The sequence below is a fragment of the Bombina bombina genome, chromosome 8, assembly GCF_027579735.1.
Source record: "Bombina bombina isolate aBomBom1 chromosome 8, aBomBom1.pri, whole genome shotgun sequence".
Taxonomy (NCBI): domain Eukaryota; kingdom Metazoa; phylum Chordata; class Amphibia; order Anura; family Bombinatoridae; genus Bombina; species Bombina bombina.
In genome coordinates, this window is record NC_069506.1 from 250,744,432 (window position 1) to 250,767,458 (window position 23,027).

The window sequence follows — 23,027 nt, forward strand, 5'->3', positions numbered from 1 at the left end:
TACAGGCTCCTCCTTTTGAGCCTATGCATTCTTTGGATATTAAACTACTTTCTTGGAAAGTGTTGTTCCTTTTGGCTATCTCTTCTGCTAGAAGAGTTTCTGAGCTATCTGCTCTTTCTTGTGAATCTCCTTTTCTGATTTTTCATCAGGATAAGGCGGTTTTGCGGACTTCATTTGAATTTTTACCTAAGGTTGTGAATTATAACAACATTAGTAGAGAAATTATTGTCCCTTCCTTGTGTCCTAATCCTATGAATCCTTTGGAAAGATCCTTACATTCTTTGGATGTGGTGAGAGCTTTGAAATATTATGTTGAAGCTACTAAAGATTTCAGGAAGACTTCTAGTCTATTTGTTATATTTTCTGGTCCTAGGAAAGGTCAGAAGGCCTCTGCTATTTTCTTGGCCTCTTGGTTAAAGTTTTTGATTCATCAAGCTTATTTGGAGTCGGGTCAATCCCCGCCTCAGAGAATTATAGCTCATTCTACTAGATCAGTCTCCACTTCGTGGGCTTTTAAGAATGAAGCTTCAGTTGATCAGATTTGCAAAGCAGCGACTTTGTCCTCTTTGCATACATTTACTAAATTCTACCGTTTTTATGTATTTGCTTCTTCTGAAGCAGTTTTTGGTAGAAAAGTTCTTCAGGCAACTGTTTCAGTTTGATTCTTCTGCTGATGTTTTAAGTTTTTCTTTTCTTCATGAGAATAACTTATATTTTGGGTTGTGGATTATTTTTTTCAGCATTTGGCTGTTGTTTATTTTATCCCTCCCTCTCTAGTGACTCTTGCGTGGAGTTCCACATCTTGGGTATTGATATCCCATACATCACTAGCTCATGGACTCTTGCCAATTACATGAAAGAAAACATAATTTATGTAAGAACTTACCTGATAAATTAATTTCTTTAATATTGGCAAGAGTCCATGAGGCCCACCCTTTTTATGGTGGTTATGATTTTTTTTGTATAAAGCACAATTATTTCCAAATTCCTTTGTTGATGCTTTTTACTCCTGTCTTTATCACCCCACTACTTGGCTAGTAGTTAAAACTGAATTGTGGGTGTGGTGAGGGGTGTATTTATAGGCATTTTGAGGTTTGGGAAACTTTGCCCCTCCTGGTAGGATTGTTTATCTCATACGTCACTAGCTCATGGACTCTTGCCAATATGAAAGAAATTAATTTATCAGGTAAGTTCTTACATAAATTATGTTTTTAGCTTCTTTATGTATCTCACATACATGCTAAACATGACTTTGCTCATATTCTTTGTTGAGGATGCAATCACACTACTCCCAGTCATCTCAGTAATATCTAATAACTAAATTAAGAACATAAAAACATTTAATTAGAACTGAGTCAATTCTACTCATGGTTACATTATATAAAACTGTATTTTTTTAGATTATTGTCTATTAAAACATATGTACTGTATATACTCACCTTAACCACCATTGAAATGTTTCATAAATGGTACTTGCCTATTAAAATGGTCCTATCAGTTATATACAAAGTGGTAAAAGCCAAACAACCCAACACCCTATCTGCATATATCAAACTGTGATAAATTAATCTAAGTATTCATAATATATGTGTCAGATAGGATTTTTTTTTCCATTCATTATGACTAACAAGTCACCCATCTTCTCCAATATTTTGGAAACTAACAATGAACTACTGGCATGATTACTCTTCAACCTATCAAAGATATTTTAGTATTTGCTGACAGAAATTTGGGAAATGTAGATTATTACTATAAATCTAGTGCACATGTCAAAGTATCTGTCCATTTTGAATGACATTAAAAGCCTTTTTAAATTACCGTTTGAACATATGGACATATTTAAATATCAATACATTGAAATCGACTACATTCCTTATCCATTATACTTGAATAACTCATGCAGATAATGTATGCTAGCTGTAGAAATATTGTTACATTCCAGAGGGGAAAGTGAAATGTTTTTATTGGTTTCTCACTGAACGTCTAATATTCATGAAATTTCAATTGGCGGCTCCTAGCAATTAGTGTTCATTTAGCATACTTAAAGTTGCAGTAAAGATACATATATTAAAACATATATTTAAATAAAGATATATATTTTTTCTCTCAAGCAAATGTTTACCTTTTTAATTCTGTTTTAGATCTGTTAACGACTGCCCTCTAAGGCCGCAACTATCTGCAGTGAGTGATACAGCCTATTAGAAGGTTTCTGATTGCTCATTTCCTTGCCTTTAAAGCTCGTTCATGAGCTCAGCTGTCTGCTGGGCTTCCTCAGGCAGACAAGGCATGCATACACTGTATATTGCTTCTACAGCTCATAACAAAATGTAAACAGTGGATCGTGATGTGTACTGCATAGTGACTCACTGCTTACTTGTTTGTTGTAATGTGCAACACTGAGAAGCAAGAATTATTTGTTTTGCCCCTGTGATTAACAAGCAATTTTGTTCTAAGTAACAGGAAGGCATTGATAGAAGGCTATATATTTTTTCTTTTACATGCCAGATAAAAAAAAATATATATTTCATAGCTTCTTGTTTAAAATATTTGCACACAAGGGACCTGTACGTTGTTGGTCTTTCTATGGAGATTGAATTTTGAATATCTCTTCTCACGGCCAGCAGCAAGATCATGCTATTTTTGGTGGCCAGCAGGAAGGAGGGGGGTATAATAGCATGGAGTGGAAAACTCTGAGACGGCTCAGAGCCGTCGAAAGCACTCAAGGGGTTAAAAGGAAGTAAACCCCAAATTTTTCTTTCATGATTTAGATAGAGCATACACATTTAAACAACTTCCCAAAATTGTCTTTATTTTCTAATTATCCTTTTTGAAAAGCATGAAGATATGTTCAAGAGTGCGCACGTGTCTGGAGCACTATATAATAGCAGTTTTTATGCAACAATATTATCAATTATGAAGAGCACAAGATGTTAGCCCTCTTTCCTGTTATGTAGTGCTCCAGAAATGTCAATGCTACCTATCTAGATATCTTTTCAACAAAGAATATCTTTAGAAAAAAGCAAATTTGTTATTAGAAGTAAATTGGAAACTTTTCTAAAATTGTATTCTCTATCTGAATTATGAAAGAAAACTTGGGGGTTTCATATCCCTTTAATAGAATTGATGTTCAGCTTTTTTTTTACCTGATAAGTCAACTAATTTAAGTTTACTTGGAGAGCAAGTTTTAGATACTGTATATCAAAACCCAAACTAAATCAAATGTGGATTGCGTATGACATTATTAACCCCTTAATGACCACAGCACTTTTCCATTTTTTGTCCGTTTGGGATCAAGGCTATTTTTACATTTCTGCGGTGTTTATGTTTAGCTGTAATTTTCCTCTTACTCATTTACTATACCCACACATATTATATACCGTTTTTCTTGCCATTAAATGGACTTTCTAAAAATACCATTATTTTCATCATATCTTATAATTTACTATAAAACAAATTATAAAATATGAGGAAAAAATGGAAAAAAAAATCACTTTTTCTAACTTTGACCCCCAAAATCTGTTACACATCTACAACCACCAAAAAACACCCATGCTAAATAGTTTCTAAATTTTGTCCTGAGTTTAGAAATACCCAATGTTTACATCTTCTTTGCTTTTTTTGTAAGTTATAGGGCCATAAATACAAATAGCACTTTGCTATTTCCAAACCATTATTTTTCAAAATTAGCGCTAGTTACATTAGAACACTAATATCTTTCAGGAATCTCTGAATATCCATTAACATGTATATATATTTTTTTAGTAGACATCCCAAAGTATTGATCTAGGCCCATTTTGGTATATTTCATGCCACTATTTCACCGCCAAATGCGATTAAATACAAAAAATTGTTCACTTTTTCACTAATTTTTTCACAAACTTTTGGTTTCTCACTGAAATTATTTATAAACAGCTTGTGCAATTATGGCTTAAATTATTGTAAATTATTCTCTGGGATCCCCTTTGTTCAGAAATAGCAGACATATATGGCTTTGGCGTTGCTTTTTGGTAATTAGAAGGCTGCTAAATGCCACTGCGCACTACACGTGTATTATGCCCAGCAGTGAAGGGGTTAATTAGGGAGCATGTAGGGAGCTTTTAGGGGTAATTTTAGCTTTAGTGTAGTGTAGTAGACAACCCAAAGTATTGATCTAGGCCAATTTTGGTATATTTCATGCCACCATTTCACCGCCAAATGCGATCAAATTAAAAAAAACTTTAAATTTTTCACAATTTTAGGTTTCTCACTGAAATAATTTACAAACAGCTTGTGCAATTATGGCACAAATGGTTGTAAATGCTTCTCTGGGATCCCCTTTATTCAGAAATAGCAGACATATATGGCTTTGGCGTTGCTTTGTGGTAATAAGAAGGCCGCCAAATGCCGCTGCGCATCACACGTGTATTATGGCTAGCAGTGATGGGGTTAATTATGTAGCTTGTAGGGAGCTTGCAGGGTTAATTTTAGCTTTAGTGTAGAGCTCAGCCTCCCACCTAAAACATCAGACCCCCTGATCCCTCCCAAACAGCTCTCTTCCCTCCCCCACCCCACAATTATCCCCGCCATCTTAAGTACTGGCAGAAACTCTGCCAGTACTAAAATAAAAGCTATATTTGGGCTTTTTTTTGTGTGGCATATTTACATATGCTGCTTTGTAGGATCCCCCCTTAGCCCCCAACCTCACTGATCCCCCACCAAACAGCTTTCTAACCCTCCCCCTCTGCCTTAATGGGCGCCATCTTGGGTACTGGCAGCTGTCTGCCAGTACCCAGTTTAGTAACAAAAAGTATGTTTTTTTTATTTTTTTATTGCCCTTTTCTGTAGTGTAGCTTCCCCCCCGCCAAGACCAACCCCCCACCCCTTCAGGAAACCTTAGATGATCATTTATTTGTTTTAATATTTGTTTTGTTTTTAAACTTTTCTTAACTTTTTTTCTGCAGTGTAGCGGTTCCCTCCCGCTCCCACCCCGTGCACGCTCCCGCCCGCCGCCCCCCGTGCATGCGCGCGCTCCCATGCGCGCCCCCATCAGTCCCGCCCCCGATCCCGCCCCCCTCCACTCCACTCGGCACATCGATGGCCGCCCACCCGCCTCCCAGACTTGCTCCCACCCACCAACGATACCGGCCACCGATGTCCGGTGCAGAGAGGGCCACAGAGTGGCTCTCTCTGCATCGGATGGCCAAGGGGGGTTATTGCAGGATGCCTCGATATCGAGGCATCACTGCAATTACCGGAAAGCAGCTGGAAGTGAGCAGGATCGCTTCCAGCTGCTTTCCAGACCAAGGACGTACGCCACACGTCCTCGGTCATTAACTGTCTTTTTTTTGAGGACGTGTGGCGTACGTCCTTGGTCGTTAAGGGGTTAAGGTCACATTTTGAGGTATTATCAAGGTCACATTTTGAGGTCCTATCTTGTTTTTAGACATGACCCCAAAACTTTACAATAAAAGTTTTATACTAATAGTAAGTCCTGGTAAGTTCTTTGAACTTGGAAGATGTATTATAGATATTCAAGTGTACCCTGATGTATTTGTTCTGCATAAGAGTGCAGGGCATACCATGGGGCAGATTAATCAAGCTCCGTATGGAGCTGTATGCAGCTGTTTCCACGTAAATCTTCAGGCTCTCCGGAAACATGGGTTAAGAAGCAGCGGTCTTAAGATCACTGCTCCTTAACTCATCCACCACCACTGAGGCGGAGAACAGCAATCACCCTGATTGCATTCAATCGGGTTTATTGACACCCCCTGCTAGCAGCCGATTGGCCGCGAATGTGCAGGAGGCGGCATTGCACAAGCATTTCTAGTGAAATGCTTGTGCAATGATAAATGCCGACAGCGTATACTGTCGGCATTTAGCGATGTGCGGCGGACATCGGACAATCCTGGGAAAAGAAAGAAAAGCTGTTAATAAGATACAACAGGATTTTATAATCTAACTAGGTAATACTTCAAATCCATGAGAAGATGACGTATGTATAATCGAATGATCTAATTAAAAGCTTTCTTTCTTTCCTTCTTTCACAAATCACTCATGAAGAAATATAATACTGATTTACCCAAACCCTTGTCATTTTTGCAGTGTACTTAGATCATATATTTAGATTAAATACTTGTAAAATTAAAGAATAGGAGTAGTATCCAAAATATTTCCTGTTTTAAGGGACAAATACATCAGCACATCCATTACATAATCAGTTTAAAATATGTTTTGTGAGAGAACAATAAAATATTTGTTTTTTCAACTTGGATCTCTTATATATTCAAAGTTGTAGCTTTTTAGAACATACAAATCACTGAGCTTTAATGTCTTTATAATGACAAAGCAGGAAATGTTTTCTATTTTATTGTTTAATTATGGACATTCTTATGTGTTTTCAAAAATAGAATTTCACTCACTGCCAATTATATGACATTGTCTTAAAATATTTGTTTTTGTTTAAATTTCATCAGTTGTGTTTTGTGTCTTTCCTTTCTTATGATCTAATATTAACATCAAGAGATAAGTCCTTCAACAAAACAAAATATATCTTTTTTGTTCCAAAGTACTTCCAAGAAGGAACCCACTAATGGCTTCCACCCATTCCTTTTAAATATCCACAGGATTATTCTCATGTAAATATTGGACATATTTGAAAGTGAATTTACTCTTTACACTCTTGATACTGATATCAAAACATAGAAATCCATAACAACCTTTGTAATAAAAACTATATTGAAGGTAAAGGGGAAGAGATGCTTATTTTGATTGATACAATAATACCTAAAAAACAAAACACACATATGTAGAGAAGTTACAGTATCTATTGTATATATTTTTTTACTTTTAAGCATTAAAAAAAAGCCTCTTCTGCACATCCACTCCTGCCCCTTGTAGAAAATTACTTACTAATTACTTAACCAACATTTCCTTATGTTCTTTCTCTTATTTTTATAATATCATATTCTTACAAATCCAAATATTTTGCAACCCCTATTAATCTTAATTTACAATTTAATTATTAAATTACTATTTATTATTTTTCACCTAGTTAATCAAATTTGCTTTTTTTCTCTTGGTTTTCTTTGTTGAAGGCTAAACCTATGTAGGCTCATAGGCTGATTTCTAATACATCAAATGCCACCTCTTATCTCAGTGCATTTTATTAGCTTTCACAGCTAGATTTTGCTAGTTCATGTGTGCCATATAGATAACATAGTGGTGACTCGTGTGGAGTTATGCATGAGTCAACACTAATTGGCTAAAATTAGGGTGACCATATTGCCGCTTTAAAAAGGGACACATATGAAAAATACATATGTCAGGGCTGTTTTCAGGGCTGTTTAAAGAAATGCTTTGTATAAGAACCCTGACATATGTATTTTTCATATGTGTTCCTTCTTAAAGCGGCAATATGGTCAGCCTAGCTAAAATGCATGTTTAAAAGCACTAAGATAAGGGGCAGTCTACAGATGCTTAGATACAAGGTAGTTACAGAGGCAAAAAGTGAATTAATATAACAGTTTTGGTTATGCAAACTCGGAAATGGGTATTAAAGGGATTATCTATATTTTTAAATAATAAAAATTGTCCTTTTAACATTGATTTATTCAGTAAGAATAAAAAGGATCAAAGCCCTTCCTATAATTTTTAATACTTTAGAAATCTCAATAAAATATCTCTGTTACATGTTAGGACCACCATATGGGACATTGTTCCCTGCTATCATTTATGACTTACATTAATATATATTTTGTTAGTTCTTAAAGGGACACTAAACCCAATTTTTTTTATTTCATGGTTCAGATAGAGCATGCAATTTTAAGCAACTTTCTAATTTACTCCTATTATCAAATTTTCTTCATTCACTTGCTATCTTTATTTAAAAAGCAGGAATGTGATGCATAGGAGCTGGCCCATTTTTTGTTGAGAACCTGGGTTATGCTTACTTATTGGTGGGTAAATGTAAGCCTCCAATAAGCAAGCGCTATCCATGGTGCTGAACCTAAAATGGGCTGGCTGCTAAGATTTACATTCCTGCTTTTAAAATAAAGATAGCAAGAAAACGAAGACAATTTGATAATAGGAGTAAATTAAAAAGTTGCTTAAAATTTCTGAATCATGAAAGAAAAAAATTGGGTTCAGTGTCCTTTTTAGAGGGTAAGATGCCACCTTCAGGAATACATAATCTGAAAATTGCTATGTGTATGCATGGATATATATATATATATATATATATATATACAGGGAGTGCAGAATTATTAGGCAAATGAGTATTTTGACCACATCATCCTCTTTATGCATGTTGTCTTACTCCAAGCTGTATAGGCTCGAAAGCCTACTACCAATTAAGCATATTAGGTGATGTGCATCTCTGTAATGAGAAGGGGTGTGGTCTAATGACATCAACACCCTATATCAGGTGTGCATAATTATTAGGCAACTTCCTTTCCTTTGGCAAAATGGGTCAAAAGAAGGACTTGACAGGCTCAGAAAAGTCAAAAATAGTGAGATATCTTGCAGAGGGATGGAGCACTCTTAAAATTGCAAAGCTTCTGAAGCGTGATCATCGAACAATCAAGCGTTTCATTCAAAATAGTCAACAGGGTCGCAAGAAGCGTGTGGAAAAACCAAGGCGCAAAATAACTGCCCATGATCTGAGAAAAGTCAAGCGTGCAGCTGCCAAGATGCCACTTGCCACCAGTTTGGCCATATTTCAGAGCTGCAACATCACTGGAGTGCCCAAAAGCACAAGGTGTGCAATACTCAGAGACATGGCCAAGGTAAGAAAGGCTGAAAGACGACCACCACTGAACAAGACACACAAGCTGAAACGTCAAGACTGGGCCAAGAAATATCTCAAGACTGATTTTTCTAAGGTTTTATTTACTGATGAAATGAGAGTGAGTCTTGAAGGGCCAGATGGATGGGCCCGTGGCTGGATTGGTAAAGGGCAGAGAGCTCCAGTCCGACTCAGATGCCAGCAAGGTGGAGGTGGAGTACTGGTTTGGGCTGGTATCATCAAAGATGAGCTTGTGGGGCCTTTTCGGGTTGAGGATGGAGTCAAGCTCAACTCCCAGTCCTACTGCCAGTTTCTGGAAGACACCTTCTTCAAGCAGTGGTACAGGAAGAAGTCTGCATCCTTCAAGAAAAACATGATTTTCATGCAGGACAATGCTCCATCACACGCGTCCAAGTACTCCACAGCGTGGCTGGCAAGAAAGGGTATAAAAGAAGAAAATCTAATGACATGGCCTCCTTGTTCACCTGATCTGAACCCCATTGAGAACCTGTGGTCCATCATCAAATGTGAGATTTACAAGGAGGGAAAACAGTACACCTCTCTGAACAGTGTCTGGGAGGCTGTGGTTGCTGCTGCACGCAATGTTGATGGTGAACAGATCAAAACACTGACAGAATCCATGGATGGCAGGCTTTTGAGTGTCCTTGCAAAGAAAGGTGGCTATATTGGTCACTGATTTGTTTTTGTTTTGTTTTTGAATGTCAGAAATGTATATTTGTGAATGTTGAGATGTTATATTGGTTTCACTAGTAAAAATAAATAATTGAAATGGGTATATATTTGTTTTTTGTTAAGTTGCCTAATAATTATGCACAGTAATAGTCACCTGCACACACAGATATCCCCCTAAAATAGCTATAACTAAAAACAAACTAAAAACTATTTCCAAAACTATTCAGCTTTGATATTAATGAGTTTTTTGGGTTAATTGAGAACATGGTTGTTGTTCAATAATAAAATTTATCCTCAAAAATACAACTTGCCTAATAATTCTGCACTCCCTGTATATATACTGTATGCTTATAATTGGCTAATGATAATTTTGACATTTAACTTATCCATTCAATTCCCAGATGTGTAAACATGATTAACTGTGAACCATATCAGAAATCAGACCATTGAAACTAACTTTTATATGCTGGACCAGATGCCATTGGTGAAAGATTAGAAATGGAAAGGTAAGATTTCTGTCTATTTGAATATATATATATATATATATATATATATATATATATATATATATATATATATATATATATATATATATATATATGTATATATATATATATATATATATATATATATATATATATATATATATATGTATATATATATATATATATATATATATATATTATTATTATTATTTTTTACTTAACATAAGGGATTTAGATGCTAGGGGTGATTTACAATATTGGAATATTTTCACATAGGAGTGAGAAAGTTTTGTGGTCATAAAATGCAATTACTTTGTGGTAGTAGAAATTAGGATTAGACATAGGGGTTTCAGGTCAACATGTTTAGGTTTAAAGTATGGTGGATGGATTATGACAGCACATTTAAACTTAAGATGCTTTGGGGTATCAGACAGCATGGTTAGGGTATGTTATGATGTAGAGTAGTCATAGTCAGAAGAGTCGGGTTAAGATTAGATTGTGCTGTGGTGTTGAGAAGTGTAAGTTAAAATGAGGTGGGGGTGTTCACTATTAAATGTAATGGGCTACAAGACTGGTGACTAAAAACTATATTAGCAAGTTCTTTAGTAACTAAAGTTAGAAACTCTCTCACAGGTACATCTATTATTTATTGAGCTGAGTTTGAACCAATCACTATACTGGAGCCACCATGAAAAAATGCTGCTTTAATATAGCAATTTACTTACTTATACGGTAGATAAATAGAAATAAAAAAAAAACGCACATGCACAATCAACTAATACAAAGTATATACCTTTTTTGTTAGAGGAATCAGAAACTTACAGTAATAAAAATATTTTTTATTCTTAGAAAAGGATATGTAGCATCATCATTTTCCTGGCATTACCTTGTCAAAGCTACCACATCAAACTGTGAAGTTAAATTATGTTATTAAACAAATCCTAAAATCTTAGTCTATTTATTGTTTTTGGCCAGTTTGAAATGTTTTGCTCCATGGAAAGGAAATGTAACTCTTTTTTTGGGTCATTGCACCAGAAGGGAAATATATTATCAGTGTTATTTTATAATTTTGTTGATTTTTTTTTTTTTTTCAGTAAAGAAAATCTTTCCAAAATAGTTTTAAAATACCTAAACTCATATATTAAACTAATTAGCAACAGCTGATTGTACTTATTTTATCAATTTTGAAAGGTTGAATGTTGAGTTGTTCAAACAATGCTTAATCCTGCAAGCCTGTGCTTTAATTTATTCTGCAGTCAGTATATTAACCCCCTTAATGACCACAGCACTTTTCAAATTTCTTGGGCGAGATTACATATATGGAGCAGGCTTCAGCGCAAGCGTTGCAACCCGCACCGCCCGTAATTTTACCTCGCACATCGGAGTATTACATAAACCTGCCGGCAGTTCATAAAGTGCCGTAAATCTGATAAACTAGCTATGTCCAGAAATGAGCGTAAATTCAAATTTCTGGAGTCGCCAGTGTCTTACGTCACTTTAGAAACTGCCAGCGCCTAAGAAAAGAAAAAAAAAAATCAAATCTCCCGTAAATGTCTAACACGCCTCCCAAAAATAAGACAGACATGTAAAAACCCCTATATTCGCAATCCCCCATCTCACTACTAATAATAAATGTATTAACCCCTAAACCGACAACCCCCACAACATAAAAAGCCTAATGAAACTATTAACCCCTATATCGGCCATCAAACCCACACCGCAAGTAAAAACTAAATTATTAACCCCTAAATCTGCCAACCCCAACATCGCAAACTACCTATTAAAACTATTAACCCCTAATTCGCCATTAACCTACAACTCAATGAACCTATTAAAGTATTAACCCCTAAACCGCCAAAGCCCATAACGCAATAAACCTATTAAAGTATTAACCCCTAAACCGCCAAAGTCCACAACGCAATAAACCTAACCCCTAACCGAACACCCCCTAAATGAACCCAAATTACCTAATTTACAAAATACTAAAATTACTATTAAATTTAAAAACCTAACAATACAATAAAAATAAACTAAGTATAAATTAAAGGGACAGTCTAGGTTTAATAGGTTTATTGCGTTGTGGGCTTTGGCAGTTTAGGGGTTAATACTTTAATAGGTTTATTACGTTGTTGGTTAATGGCAGATTAGGGGTTAATAGTTTTAATAGGTAGTTTGAGATGTTAGGGTTGGTGGATTTAGGGGTTAATATTTTAGTTATTACTTGCGGTATTGTTTTGATGGCTGATATAGGGGTTAATAGTTTAATTAGGCTTATTGCATTGTGGGGGGGGTTGTTGGTTTAGGGGTTAATACTTTTATTACTTGCGGTGTGGGTTTGATGGCGAATATAGGGGTTAATACACTTTATTAGTGGAGGATTGCGGTTGACAGGTAGATAGATATTGCGCATGCGTTAGGTGTTAGTATATTTTTGCAGGGTATAGGAGCACCGTAGGGAGTTACGGTGCTCCTATACTCAGCGCAAGGCTTGATACGGCTGCTTTTTATGGCGAGGTGAAAATGGAGTAAGATTTCTCAATTTTCGCCACGTAAGTCCTTGCACTGAATATTGGATACCGATTTGCGACGTGGACCCATGTTAGCTTATGGGAGTAAAAATTGCAGGCGACGGGTGAAATATACGTGCCGCATTTATTTGCGGTGCTGTATATAGGATTCCAAACCCGCACAAAAACCAGCGTCGCCGCATATGTGATCGAGCCCCTTACCGTTAAGGACCAAGTCTATTTTTACATTTCTGTTGTGTTTGTTTTTAGCTGTAGTTTTCCTCTTACTCATTAACTGTACCCACACATATTATATAAAAAAAAATTACTATAAAAAATATATAAAATATGTTGAAAAAATAGAAAAAAAACACCTTTTTCTAACTTTAACCCCCAAAATCTGTTACACATCTACAACCACCAAAAAACACCCATGCTAAATAGTTTCTAAATTTTGTCCTGAGTTTAGAAATACCCAATGTTTACATGTTCTTTGCTTTTTTTGCAAGTTATAGGGCAATAAATATAAGTGGCACTTTGCTATTTCCAAACCACTTTTTTTTTTTTTCAAAATTAGTGATAGTTACATTGTAACACTGATATCTGTCAGGAATCCCTGAATATCCCTTGACATGTATATGTTTCTTTTTAGTAGACAACCCAAAGTATTGATCTAGGCCTATTATGGTATATTTCATGCCACCATTTCACTGCCAAATGCGATCAAATAAAAAAAATTGTTAACTTTTTTACAAACTTTAGATTTCTCACTGAAATTATTTACAAACAGCTTGTGCAATTATGGCACAAATGGTTGTAAATGATTCTCTGGGATCCCCTTTGTTTCATAAATAGCAGACATTTATGGCTTTGTCATAACTTTTTAGTAATTAAAAGGCCGCTAAATGCCGCTGCACACCACACTTGTATTATGCCCAGCAGTGAAGGGGTTAATAAGGTAGCTTGTAGCGTTAATTTTAGCTTTAGTGTAGTGTAGTAGACAACCCAAAGTATTGATCTAGGCCCATTTTGATATATTTCATGCCACCATTTTACCGCCAAATGTGATAAAAAAAAAAAATCTTTTTCACAAACTAGGTTTCTCACTGAAATTATTTACAAAGAGCTTGTGCAATTATGGCGCACATGGTTGTAAATGCTTCTTTGTGATCCCCTTAGTTCAGAAATAGCAGACATACAGTATATGGCTTTGGCATTGCTTTTTGGTAATTAAAAGGCCGCTAAATGCCGCTGCGCACCACACTTGTATTATGCATTGCAGTAAAAGGGGTTAATTAGGTAGCTTGTAAGGTTAATTTTAGCTTTAGTTTATAGACCAGTCTCCCACCTGACACATCCCACCCCCTGATCCTTTTCTGACCCCTCTCAAACAGCTCTCTTCCCTCCCCCACCTCACAATTGTCACCACTATCTTAAGTACTGGCAGAAAGTCTGCCAGTACTAAAATAAAAGGCTTTATATATATATATTTATATATATATATGTGTGTGATGGGCCGCCCACCCTCCTCCCTCGTATCCCTCCCATACCCTGAAGGCGACTGAAAGCAATTAGGATCGCTTCCACTGCTTGAAACCCCAGAGGACGTTCCAGGCACGTCCTTGGTCATTAACTGACACTTTTTGTAGGACGTGCCTGGCATGTCCTCGGTCGTTAAGGGGTTAAAGGGACATGAAACCTACATTTTTTCTTTCATGATTCAAATAGAGCATGACATTTTAAACAACTTTCTATTTTACTTCTATTATCTAATTTGCTTAATTCTTTTGATATCCTTTGCAGAAAAGCATCTAGATAGGCTCAGTACTGCTGATTGGTGGCTACACCTAGATGCCTCATGGGATTGGCTGACCCATGTGCATTGCTATTTATTCAACAAAAGGTATCTAAAGAATGCAGCAAATTAGATAATAGAAGTAAAGTTGGAAGTTGTTTAAAATTGTATTCTCTATCTGAATCATGAAAGCATTTTTGGGGGGTTTAATGTCCCTTTAACCAGCATTAGATAGAGATTTAATTAGTTTTACTATTAAACATTTACCTCTGTGTTTGGTTACTGTGAATTGTATACAATGGTTTTCATCTCCTTTGCAGTTAACAGTTGCTCGAGGATCACATGATTTAGAATTTTTAGCAAAACAGGAAGGACAGGTAACACCATTTAATGTTTTGTTCTGTTGTTTCCCTAAGAATAATGAGACAATAAAAAAAGATCTTTGTAAATACTAATAAGTTTTTCATTAGAATAAATGAAGGAAATGTTATAAAACTAAAACATAATGGGGTCGATCACAATCCTATAGAAAATGTTATCAAAGGAATTATCTACAAAATGTCCCATGCACTTTAAATTGGATTTTGTGTAGAAAGGCATTAAATAGACTTTTTTTTTTTTAAGAATTTTGAGTGACTCAATATATTTAATAATAAAAAAAAATTACAGGCACATTAAGCAGCATAAATTAAAATGTACAGAACACGTAAATAAATATATATACACAATGAGAATAATTTTAGAGCTGTAGTGAGCACTGTATACATTACTCTAGTCACTTCTTGTCAATAAATAGATGTACCAAAAAATAAAAGCAATATTTATTCACACATTTTAATTTTTATGCACATGTGTAGTCTTACTGACAAGTCTTAATCATAGACTTCATTAGGAGAGAGGTAATCAGTGAGCAGTTAGCTGCCTAGATATTGAAGCAGATAGTTTGAAAAAGACTTTACAGTGAAATGAGCATTGGTTTGAATTTTCAGACAGTTTGTCCCCTAGTGAAGTGACTTTTGATGTACTTTTCAGACTCTGCCACTGTAACACACAGAAGACACTAAGTAATAGTTGGTGGGGGGGGGGTATTTGCGGTATGGAAAACAGTTTTAATTGGACTAGTCCAACATGATTATTTTGTGACTGTTAGTCCTTGATTTTAAATGTTTTATAAGATATACGGCATATTTACTACAAAGTGACAAGATTCTGGTAGAGAGCTTGTTATGGTGCTACATATCCTGTATAAGCCTCATTACTAAATCAGACCTCCAATATGACCCCTGACACTACAACCCCTCTATAAGCACTATTACTACATAACAACTTCAGATAAGGCACAGTGCACTCCAGGCCCTCTATAAACCTAGAAATCACATCAGACCTTAGATTAGGCCCTTGACACTACAGCCCCTCAATAAGCACCACAACTACATCACAGCCTCTGATCAGACACCTTGCACCGAAGCTCCTTTATAAGACACATCAGACCTCAGATCTGACTCCTGACATCAACCTAGTACTGCAGCTCCTCTGTAAGCTTCATAACCACATCAGACCTCAGATCAAATCCTTTACTGCAGCCCCTCTGTAAGCATCATAATCACATCAGACTTCAGATCTGAAATCTGGCACTTAATATTACTTTTCAGGGCTCTCTGTGGCTGCTGTTTCTTGTGCACATTATGCTCCCTCTGAAGCCCCTTGCATTGGGCTCTGCATGTTAGCAGGAGCAAGAATAAAGAATTGCTCGGCCTTGCTGTTGCATTACCTGAAAGTCTAGCCCACCTGGCCTTTATTCAGTTTTTCCAACTATTATTGTTTTGAAACTCTCCTGCTAATATTCAAATACTCAGCACTATAGTTGTATCCTAAATAAAGTTAATCATAAACTGACGTTAAATAAAAATCACCTCAGAAAATGTAAATAATTTCTGTTATAAGCATTACAGGCTTAAGGTAACCTAATTCATTCATAAAAATCTCTAAAGAAAGGTTTATTCATTATGAAATTGTGTAATCCCAGACATTTCATAATCAACAAATACTGTGCTAGAAGAAAAGAACCTCGGGCAACTTTTTAAAATCCTTTAGGCATTCTCAGAAATCCAGTTTGGTATAAATATATGCTGCAGACTCCAATACAGATGATAGAAAGAGATAAGTAGAGAGCTGTTCTAATGGCGCCAACCAAACAAGTAGAACAAGCAGAATATAATTCTAAAATATGAAAAACAGGGTAATGTGTAAATATACGCCTAGATTATGTATTGTTCTTGTGTAGTCACTCAAATTAGTGTCTTACCAAGGAATAACTCAGAGAACACAGATCTGCATCTAGTCACTAACTGTTTATTATCCTAACTGAACTTGTTACCATATATGGTAGAAAAACCAACAGCCAATCAACATTCTGTATGCAAATTGACAAACACATCACATGACATGTTAATAACATTACATCTCCCTTTTTATGAAATTTTAGAATATCACATTTTTATTTTATCAGTAAGAAATTTTGATCAAGCACATCTAATAAAAGCATATGTTTTTAAATGCACATATTGTGGGAGTGCTGCCAAAGTGACCAAAATAAATGAATATAATTTAGAAACAGGAATTGGCGCACCTCCAAACACATGAGACCACATATTATTTCACATATTTAAACTTTTTTTCTTTTTGTCTTTGTACTGCAAAAAATTGCCTTCTTAATATTTCTTAATTTTTTAAATAAAGATGGGATCTTAGTCACACAATATGGCCATATTCTGCTCAGCCAGTCACCACTTACAAGGTGTCCCATAAAAGACTGGTCCTAACACTATTAAATTAGCCAAACTAAGCTGAATAATGCAATTTTTAATATATCAAAATAGAATTTCCAACCTCTCATCCAGACTGCATGGGATGAGGCTTCCTGGCTACATATTATTTCACATATTTCAAACATATCTCTTAATGCTGCAAAAAATGTATTTCCCAATATTTCCTAATACTATAAAATTAGCCAATACAATTCTAATATACCAAAGAGAAATTCCAAAATTACAATACTATACAACTCACCCAGACTGCATGGGATGAGGCTTCCTGGCTTTATATACACACAGTTAAATAACATAGGTGTGTTCCAAACAATGTTATTTAACTGTGTGTATATAAAGCCAGGAATCCTCATCCCATGTAGTCTGGGTGAGTGCTATAGTATTGTAATTTTGGAATTTCTCTTTGGTATATTAGAATTGTATTGGCTAATTTTATAGTATTAGGAAATATTGGGAAAGCAATTTTTTGCAGCTTTAAGAGATATGTTTGAAATATGTGAAATAATATGTAGCCAGGAAGCCTCATCCCATGCAGTCTGGATGAGAGGTTGGAAATTCTATTTTGATATATTAAAAATTGCATTATTCAGCTTAGTTTGGCTAATTTAATAGTGTTAGGACCAGTCTTTTATAGGACACCTTGTAAGTGGTGACTGGCTGAGCAGAATATGGATATATTGTGTGACTAAGATCCCATCTTTATTTTAAAAAATTAAGAAATATTAAGAAGGCAATTTTTTGCAGTACAAAGACAAAAAGAAAAAAAGTTTAAATATGTCAAATAATATGTGGTCTCATGTGTTTGGAGGTGCGCCAAATACTGTTTCTAAATTACATTTTTATTTTATATTATAGGTCCAGAATGTTTCTAGGTTTTACCATACGACCAGAACGTGTGAATTGAAAACCTGCTGTGCATGTTTCAGCATTGTCAGTGTCTTCTTTCAGTTGTTCTGGGATTTCAGGTGTATTTGTGGTTGTGCTTGGGATCTCAAGGGTTGGCTCATGTGCTTCTAGTTGTGGTTCTTTAGTTTCCATCAGGTGTTGTCGGTTGCGACGGAGAACATGATCATCACTAGTGCGGATGAGGTAAGATCTTTGTGTGTCTGCAGGCTGCAGAATAGTGGCAGGCACCCATTGACCACTGGCTTGCTGAAATTGAATAGTATTTTCTTGTATCAATGTGGACAAAGGCTGTGCAGTGCAATTATAGTAATGTATTTGTTTAGCTTGTTTATGTTCTCTTTTGGCACGCACACATTTTTGATCAACTACCTGAGGCTGCAGTTGTTCTCCAGTTGTAGGCAGGATAGAACGTAGACGTCTACTCATGAGCAATTGTGTGGGAGACTTGAATCCATCCACAGGGGTATTCCTGTGTTCCAGCAGGCAGAGGTACGGGTCCTTTCCTTCAGCTTTTGCTTTGTTTAGTATGGTCTTTGCTGTTTGCACAGTCTTTTCTGCAAGACCATTGCTTTGTGGATGGTGGCGACTGTACGTTACATGTGCAAAGTCCCAATGAACTGCAAAGTTTTCGAAGTCACCTGATTTATATTGCGGACCATTATCTGAAATTACCTTTTCAGGTATACCATGTCTTGCAAATATAGCCTTTAGCTGATGTGGTTGAGTGGAGTCTTTTCAATAAAAAAAATCTGCTGTAGTAATCAACAGCGATTAAGTAGAATATGAACTGTACATGCTGGCGAAATCTCCTTCATGCATCTGGTAATTTTTTTGAGTCCCAATCCATCTGTGGCATACGCACACCTGATAAATCCATCTTGCAGAAAGAAACCAGCTTCTGACACCATGTATTGTTCTTGTGTAGTCACTCAAATTAGTGTCTTACCAAGGAATAACTCAGAGAACACAGATCTGCATCTAGTCTCTAACTGTTTATTATCCTAACTGAACTTGTTACCATATATGGTAGAAACACCAACAGCCAATCAACATTCTGTATGCAAATTGACAAACACATCACATGATGACATGTTAATAACATTACAGATTACGAGTTTTGCATTAGAGGCTATGCGGTGCTAACGAGCAGTTTATGCTCACCGCTCACTTACAGACAGCGCTGGTATTACGAGTTTCTACAAACCCGTCGTTAAAAGACAAGAAGTGAGCGTTGAGCAAAATTTAGCTCCACATCTTACTCCAATACCAGCGCTGCTTATGTTAGCGGTGAGCTGGTGTAACGTGCTCGTGCACGATTTCCCATAGGAATCAATGGGGAGAGCCGGCTGAAAAAAGTCTAACACCTGCAAAAAAGCAGTGTTTAGCTCCTTACGCAGCCCCATTGATTCCTATGGGGAAATAACATTTATGTCTACACCTAACACCCTAACATGAACCCCGAGTCTAAACACCCCTAATCTTACACTTATTAACCCCTAATCTGCTGTCCTCAACATTGCCGCCACCTACATTATATTATTAACCCCTAATCTGCCGCTCCGGACACCGCCGCCACCTACATTATACTTATTAACCCCTAATCTGCTGCTCCCAACATCGCTGACATCTACATTATATTAATTAACCCCTAATCTGCCACCCCCAAATGTCGCTGCAACCTACCTACATTTATTAATCCCTAATCTGCCGCCCACAACGTCGCCATCACTATTCTAAATTTATTAACCCCTAAACCTAAGTCTAACCCTAACCCCCTAACTTATATATATTTTAAATAAATCTAAATAAAATTACTATCATTAACTACATTATTCCTATATAAAAATAAATACTTACCTGTAAAATAAACCCTAAGCTAGCTACAATATAACTAATAGTTACATTGTAGCTAGTTTAGGATTTATTTTTATTTTACAGGCAAGTTTGTATTTATTTTAACAAGGTAGAATAGTTACTAAATAGTTATTAACTATTTAATAAATACCTAGCTAAAATAAATTTACCTGTAAAATAAAACCTAACCTAATTTACACTAACACCTAATACTACAATATAATTAAATTATTTCCCTAAATTAAATTTAATTAAATACAATTAAATACAATTATCTAAAGTACAAAAAAAGCCACTAAATTACAGAAAATAATAAACAAATTACAAGATTTTTAAACTAATTACACCTAATCTAATCCCCCTAACAGAATACCCCCCCCCATATTAAAAAAAAGCCCTACCCTACACTAAATTACAAATAGCCCTTAAAAGGGCCTTCTGCTGGGCATTGCCCCAAAGTAATCAGCTCTTTTACCTGTAAAAAAAAATACAAATCCCCCACCCCAACATTAAAACACATCACCCACACAACCAACCCTACTCTAAAACCCACCCAATATCCCCTTAAAAAACCTAACACTAACCCCTTGAAGATCACCTTACTGGGAGATGTCTTCATCCAACCGGGCCGAAGTCCTCAAAGAAGCCTGGAGAAGTCTTCATCCAACTGGGCAAAGTGGTCCTCCAGATGGGCAGAAGTATTCATCCAGACGGCATCTTCTATATTCATCAATCCGGCGCGGAGCGGATCTTCAAGACATTCGACGCAGAGCATCCTTTTCAATCAACGGCTAACATTGAATGAAGGTACCTTTAAGTGACATCATCCAAGATGGCGTCCCTTCAATTCCGATTGGCTGATAGAATTCTATCAGCCAATCGGAATTAAGGTAGAAAAAATCCTATTGGCTGATGCAATCAGCCAATAGGATTGAAGTTAAATCCTATTGGCTGATCCAATAAGCCAATAGGATTGAGCTGGCATTCTATTGGCTGTTCCAATCAGCCAATAGAATGCCAGCTCAATCCTATTGGCTGATTGCATCAGCCAATAGGATTTTTCTACCTTAATTCCAATTGGCTGATAGAATGCTATCAGCCAATCGGAATTGAAGGGACGCCATCTTGGATGACGTCACTTAAAGGTACCTTCATTCAGTGTTATCCGTCGGATGAAGAGGATGCTCCTTGTCAGATGTCTTGAAGATGGACCCGCTCCGCGCCGGATGGATGAAGATAGAAGATGCCATCTGCCCGTCTGGAGGACCACTTTGCCCGGTTGGATGAAGACTTCTCCTGGCTTCATTGAGGACTTCGGCCCGGTTGGATGAAGACGTCTCCCGGTAAGGTGATCTTCAAGGGGTTAGTGTTATGTTTTTTTAAGGGGGTATTGGGTGGGTTTTAGAGTATGGTTGGTCGTGTGGGTGGTGGGTTTTAATGTTGGGGGGGATTTGTAATTTTTTTTACAGGTAAAAGAGCTGATTACTTTGGGGCAATGCCCCGCAAAAGGCCCTTTTAAGGGATATTTGTAATTTAGTATAGGGTAGGGCTTTTTTATTTTGGGGGGCTTTTTTATTTTGTTAGGGGGATTAGATTAGGTGTAATTAGTTTAAAAATCTTGTCATTTGTTTATTATTTTCTGTAATTTAGTGGGGGGGGGTTTGTACTTTAGCTAATTTTTTTTTTTTTTATTTAATAATCTTTTATTGAGGTTTTGCAGAAAAAAAATTAACAGAATGTACAATAGATAATGCATTTTGCAAATAATAACCGCCTGTCATAAAACACACTACATTGTAATTTTTAACAAGAAAGAAAAAATTAACAGACATAAGGAATATCACAACATTATCTGAAACCTCCATTTTATATATTCAATCATTTCTATGAATGACTAGTTATCTGGCCCCACATTGGCCCTTTGATATAGGAAAGATAAATGCTGGGATACAGTAGTCAAAGCGAAGACCCAATTGGGCCTAATGACATTTTCAGGATAAATTTTCCAGCGGGTAAACACTGCTTGAAATAAAATGGTCACAAACGTACCAAGGGTAAACCACATCCATTATATAACAGAATAAAATGAGATGATACAGTAGAAAATGGGATGTGGGGGGGGGGTTATTATCTGTAATTGAAAAAATTACCTGAGCTAGGAAAAGCAACCTTAGTGGAACTTAAATGGGCTAAGACTGAGATAGGTGATTTGATACATACAAATATTTCACCTCATGTACATACATACGAATATACAAATAAACATGAATAACATATGTAAATAGCACTAAGTAGTAAGCATTGCTTTAGAATAGAACAGAAAGAAAATGTTATCTGTATGCAAAGATAAATATGTGAACATCTAACTATAATTGCATGAAGATGCATATACTGTACGATTATCTAGGTCTTCTCCGCTGATATGTCTGTATCACAATAGGAGTTATAAAAATAGCATCATACTAGTAACCCATCATAATCGGCATCCAACACCTCTATCTATAACAACATCACTCCCTCCCCTGCCGGCTGGGGAGAAAAGAGAATAGTACACCATAAATAGGGGGACTACACATCTTTTTTTTTTAGTTTTTTTTTTTTATATATTTTTATTGAGGTAAAGTTTGGCATACAAACAAGATATGTAAAACATTCCACAAGTGCCATCACAAATAACATAGTGCAAGGTTCATCATATAGTAAATATGCTGCAAAGCGTTATCAGTAATATCAACAAAACAACAAGGTAAATAATGTTAAAAAAGTTTTGTAGGGACACAATACAGTCGTGCCAATGATGGTTTAAGCCTCCCCTCTTATTTAAAAGGGCCACTCTTGGACCCCTGACTAAGTAAGAGTTTTACCATAATAGGAGGCTACCTGCTATATAGGAGATCACTCATGGATCTTATTCTGTTTACCTCAGTTTTTTTTTTAAAGTTATTTTTTATATAAACAAACTGTTAGGGACTATATCGTAAGAGAAACATACAGGCATAACCAAACTTAATCCCTTTCAGCTGTCATGAAAGACAGTTTAGCTATGGCAAAATGATTGCTTCTCTCTTTGTATGCAAATTATTATGACCCTGGGGAAGTCTCCCTATGGGTGATGGGGGAAACCAGACGTGGACTCCTTGCCCAGTGTGCTTAGAGGAATGTGGCTGCACCTTACTGACGAGGCCCATAGGAGGCCGA

The 23,027-nt window shown here is 36.2% G+C and overlaps 1 protein-coding gene across 2 annotated transcripts in view; it reads right to left on the reverse strand.

The window, feature by feature from the left end:
* LOC128639093 (phospholipase A2 inhibitor and Ly6/PLAUR domain-containing protein-like) overlaps positions 1 to 23,027 on the reverse strand; it is a 121,178-nt gene that overhangs the window by 17,399 nt on the left and 80,752 nt on the right. For both annotated transcript variants that reach the window (XM_053691245.1, XM_053691244.1), the window contains one exon: positions 14,509 to 14,652. In XM_053691245.1, the coding sequence (XP_053547220.1) occupies positions 14,509 to 14,652 (144 nt within the window). The remainder of the gene's footprint in view (positions 1 to 14,508; positions 14,653 to 23,027) is intronic.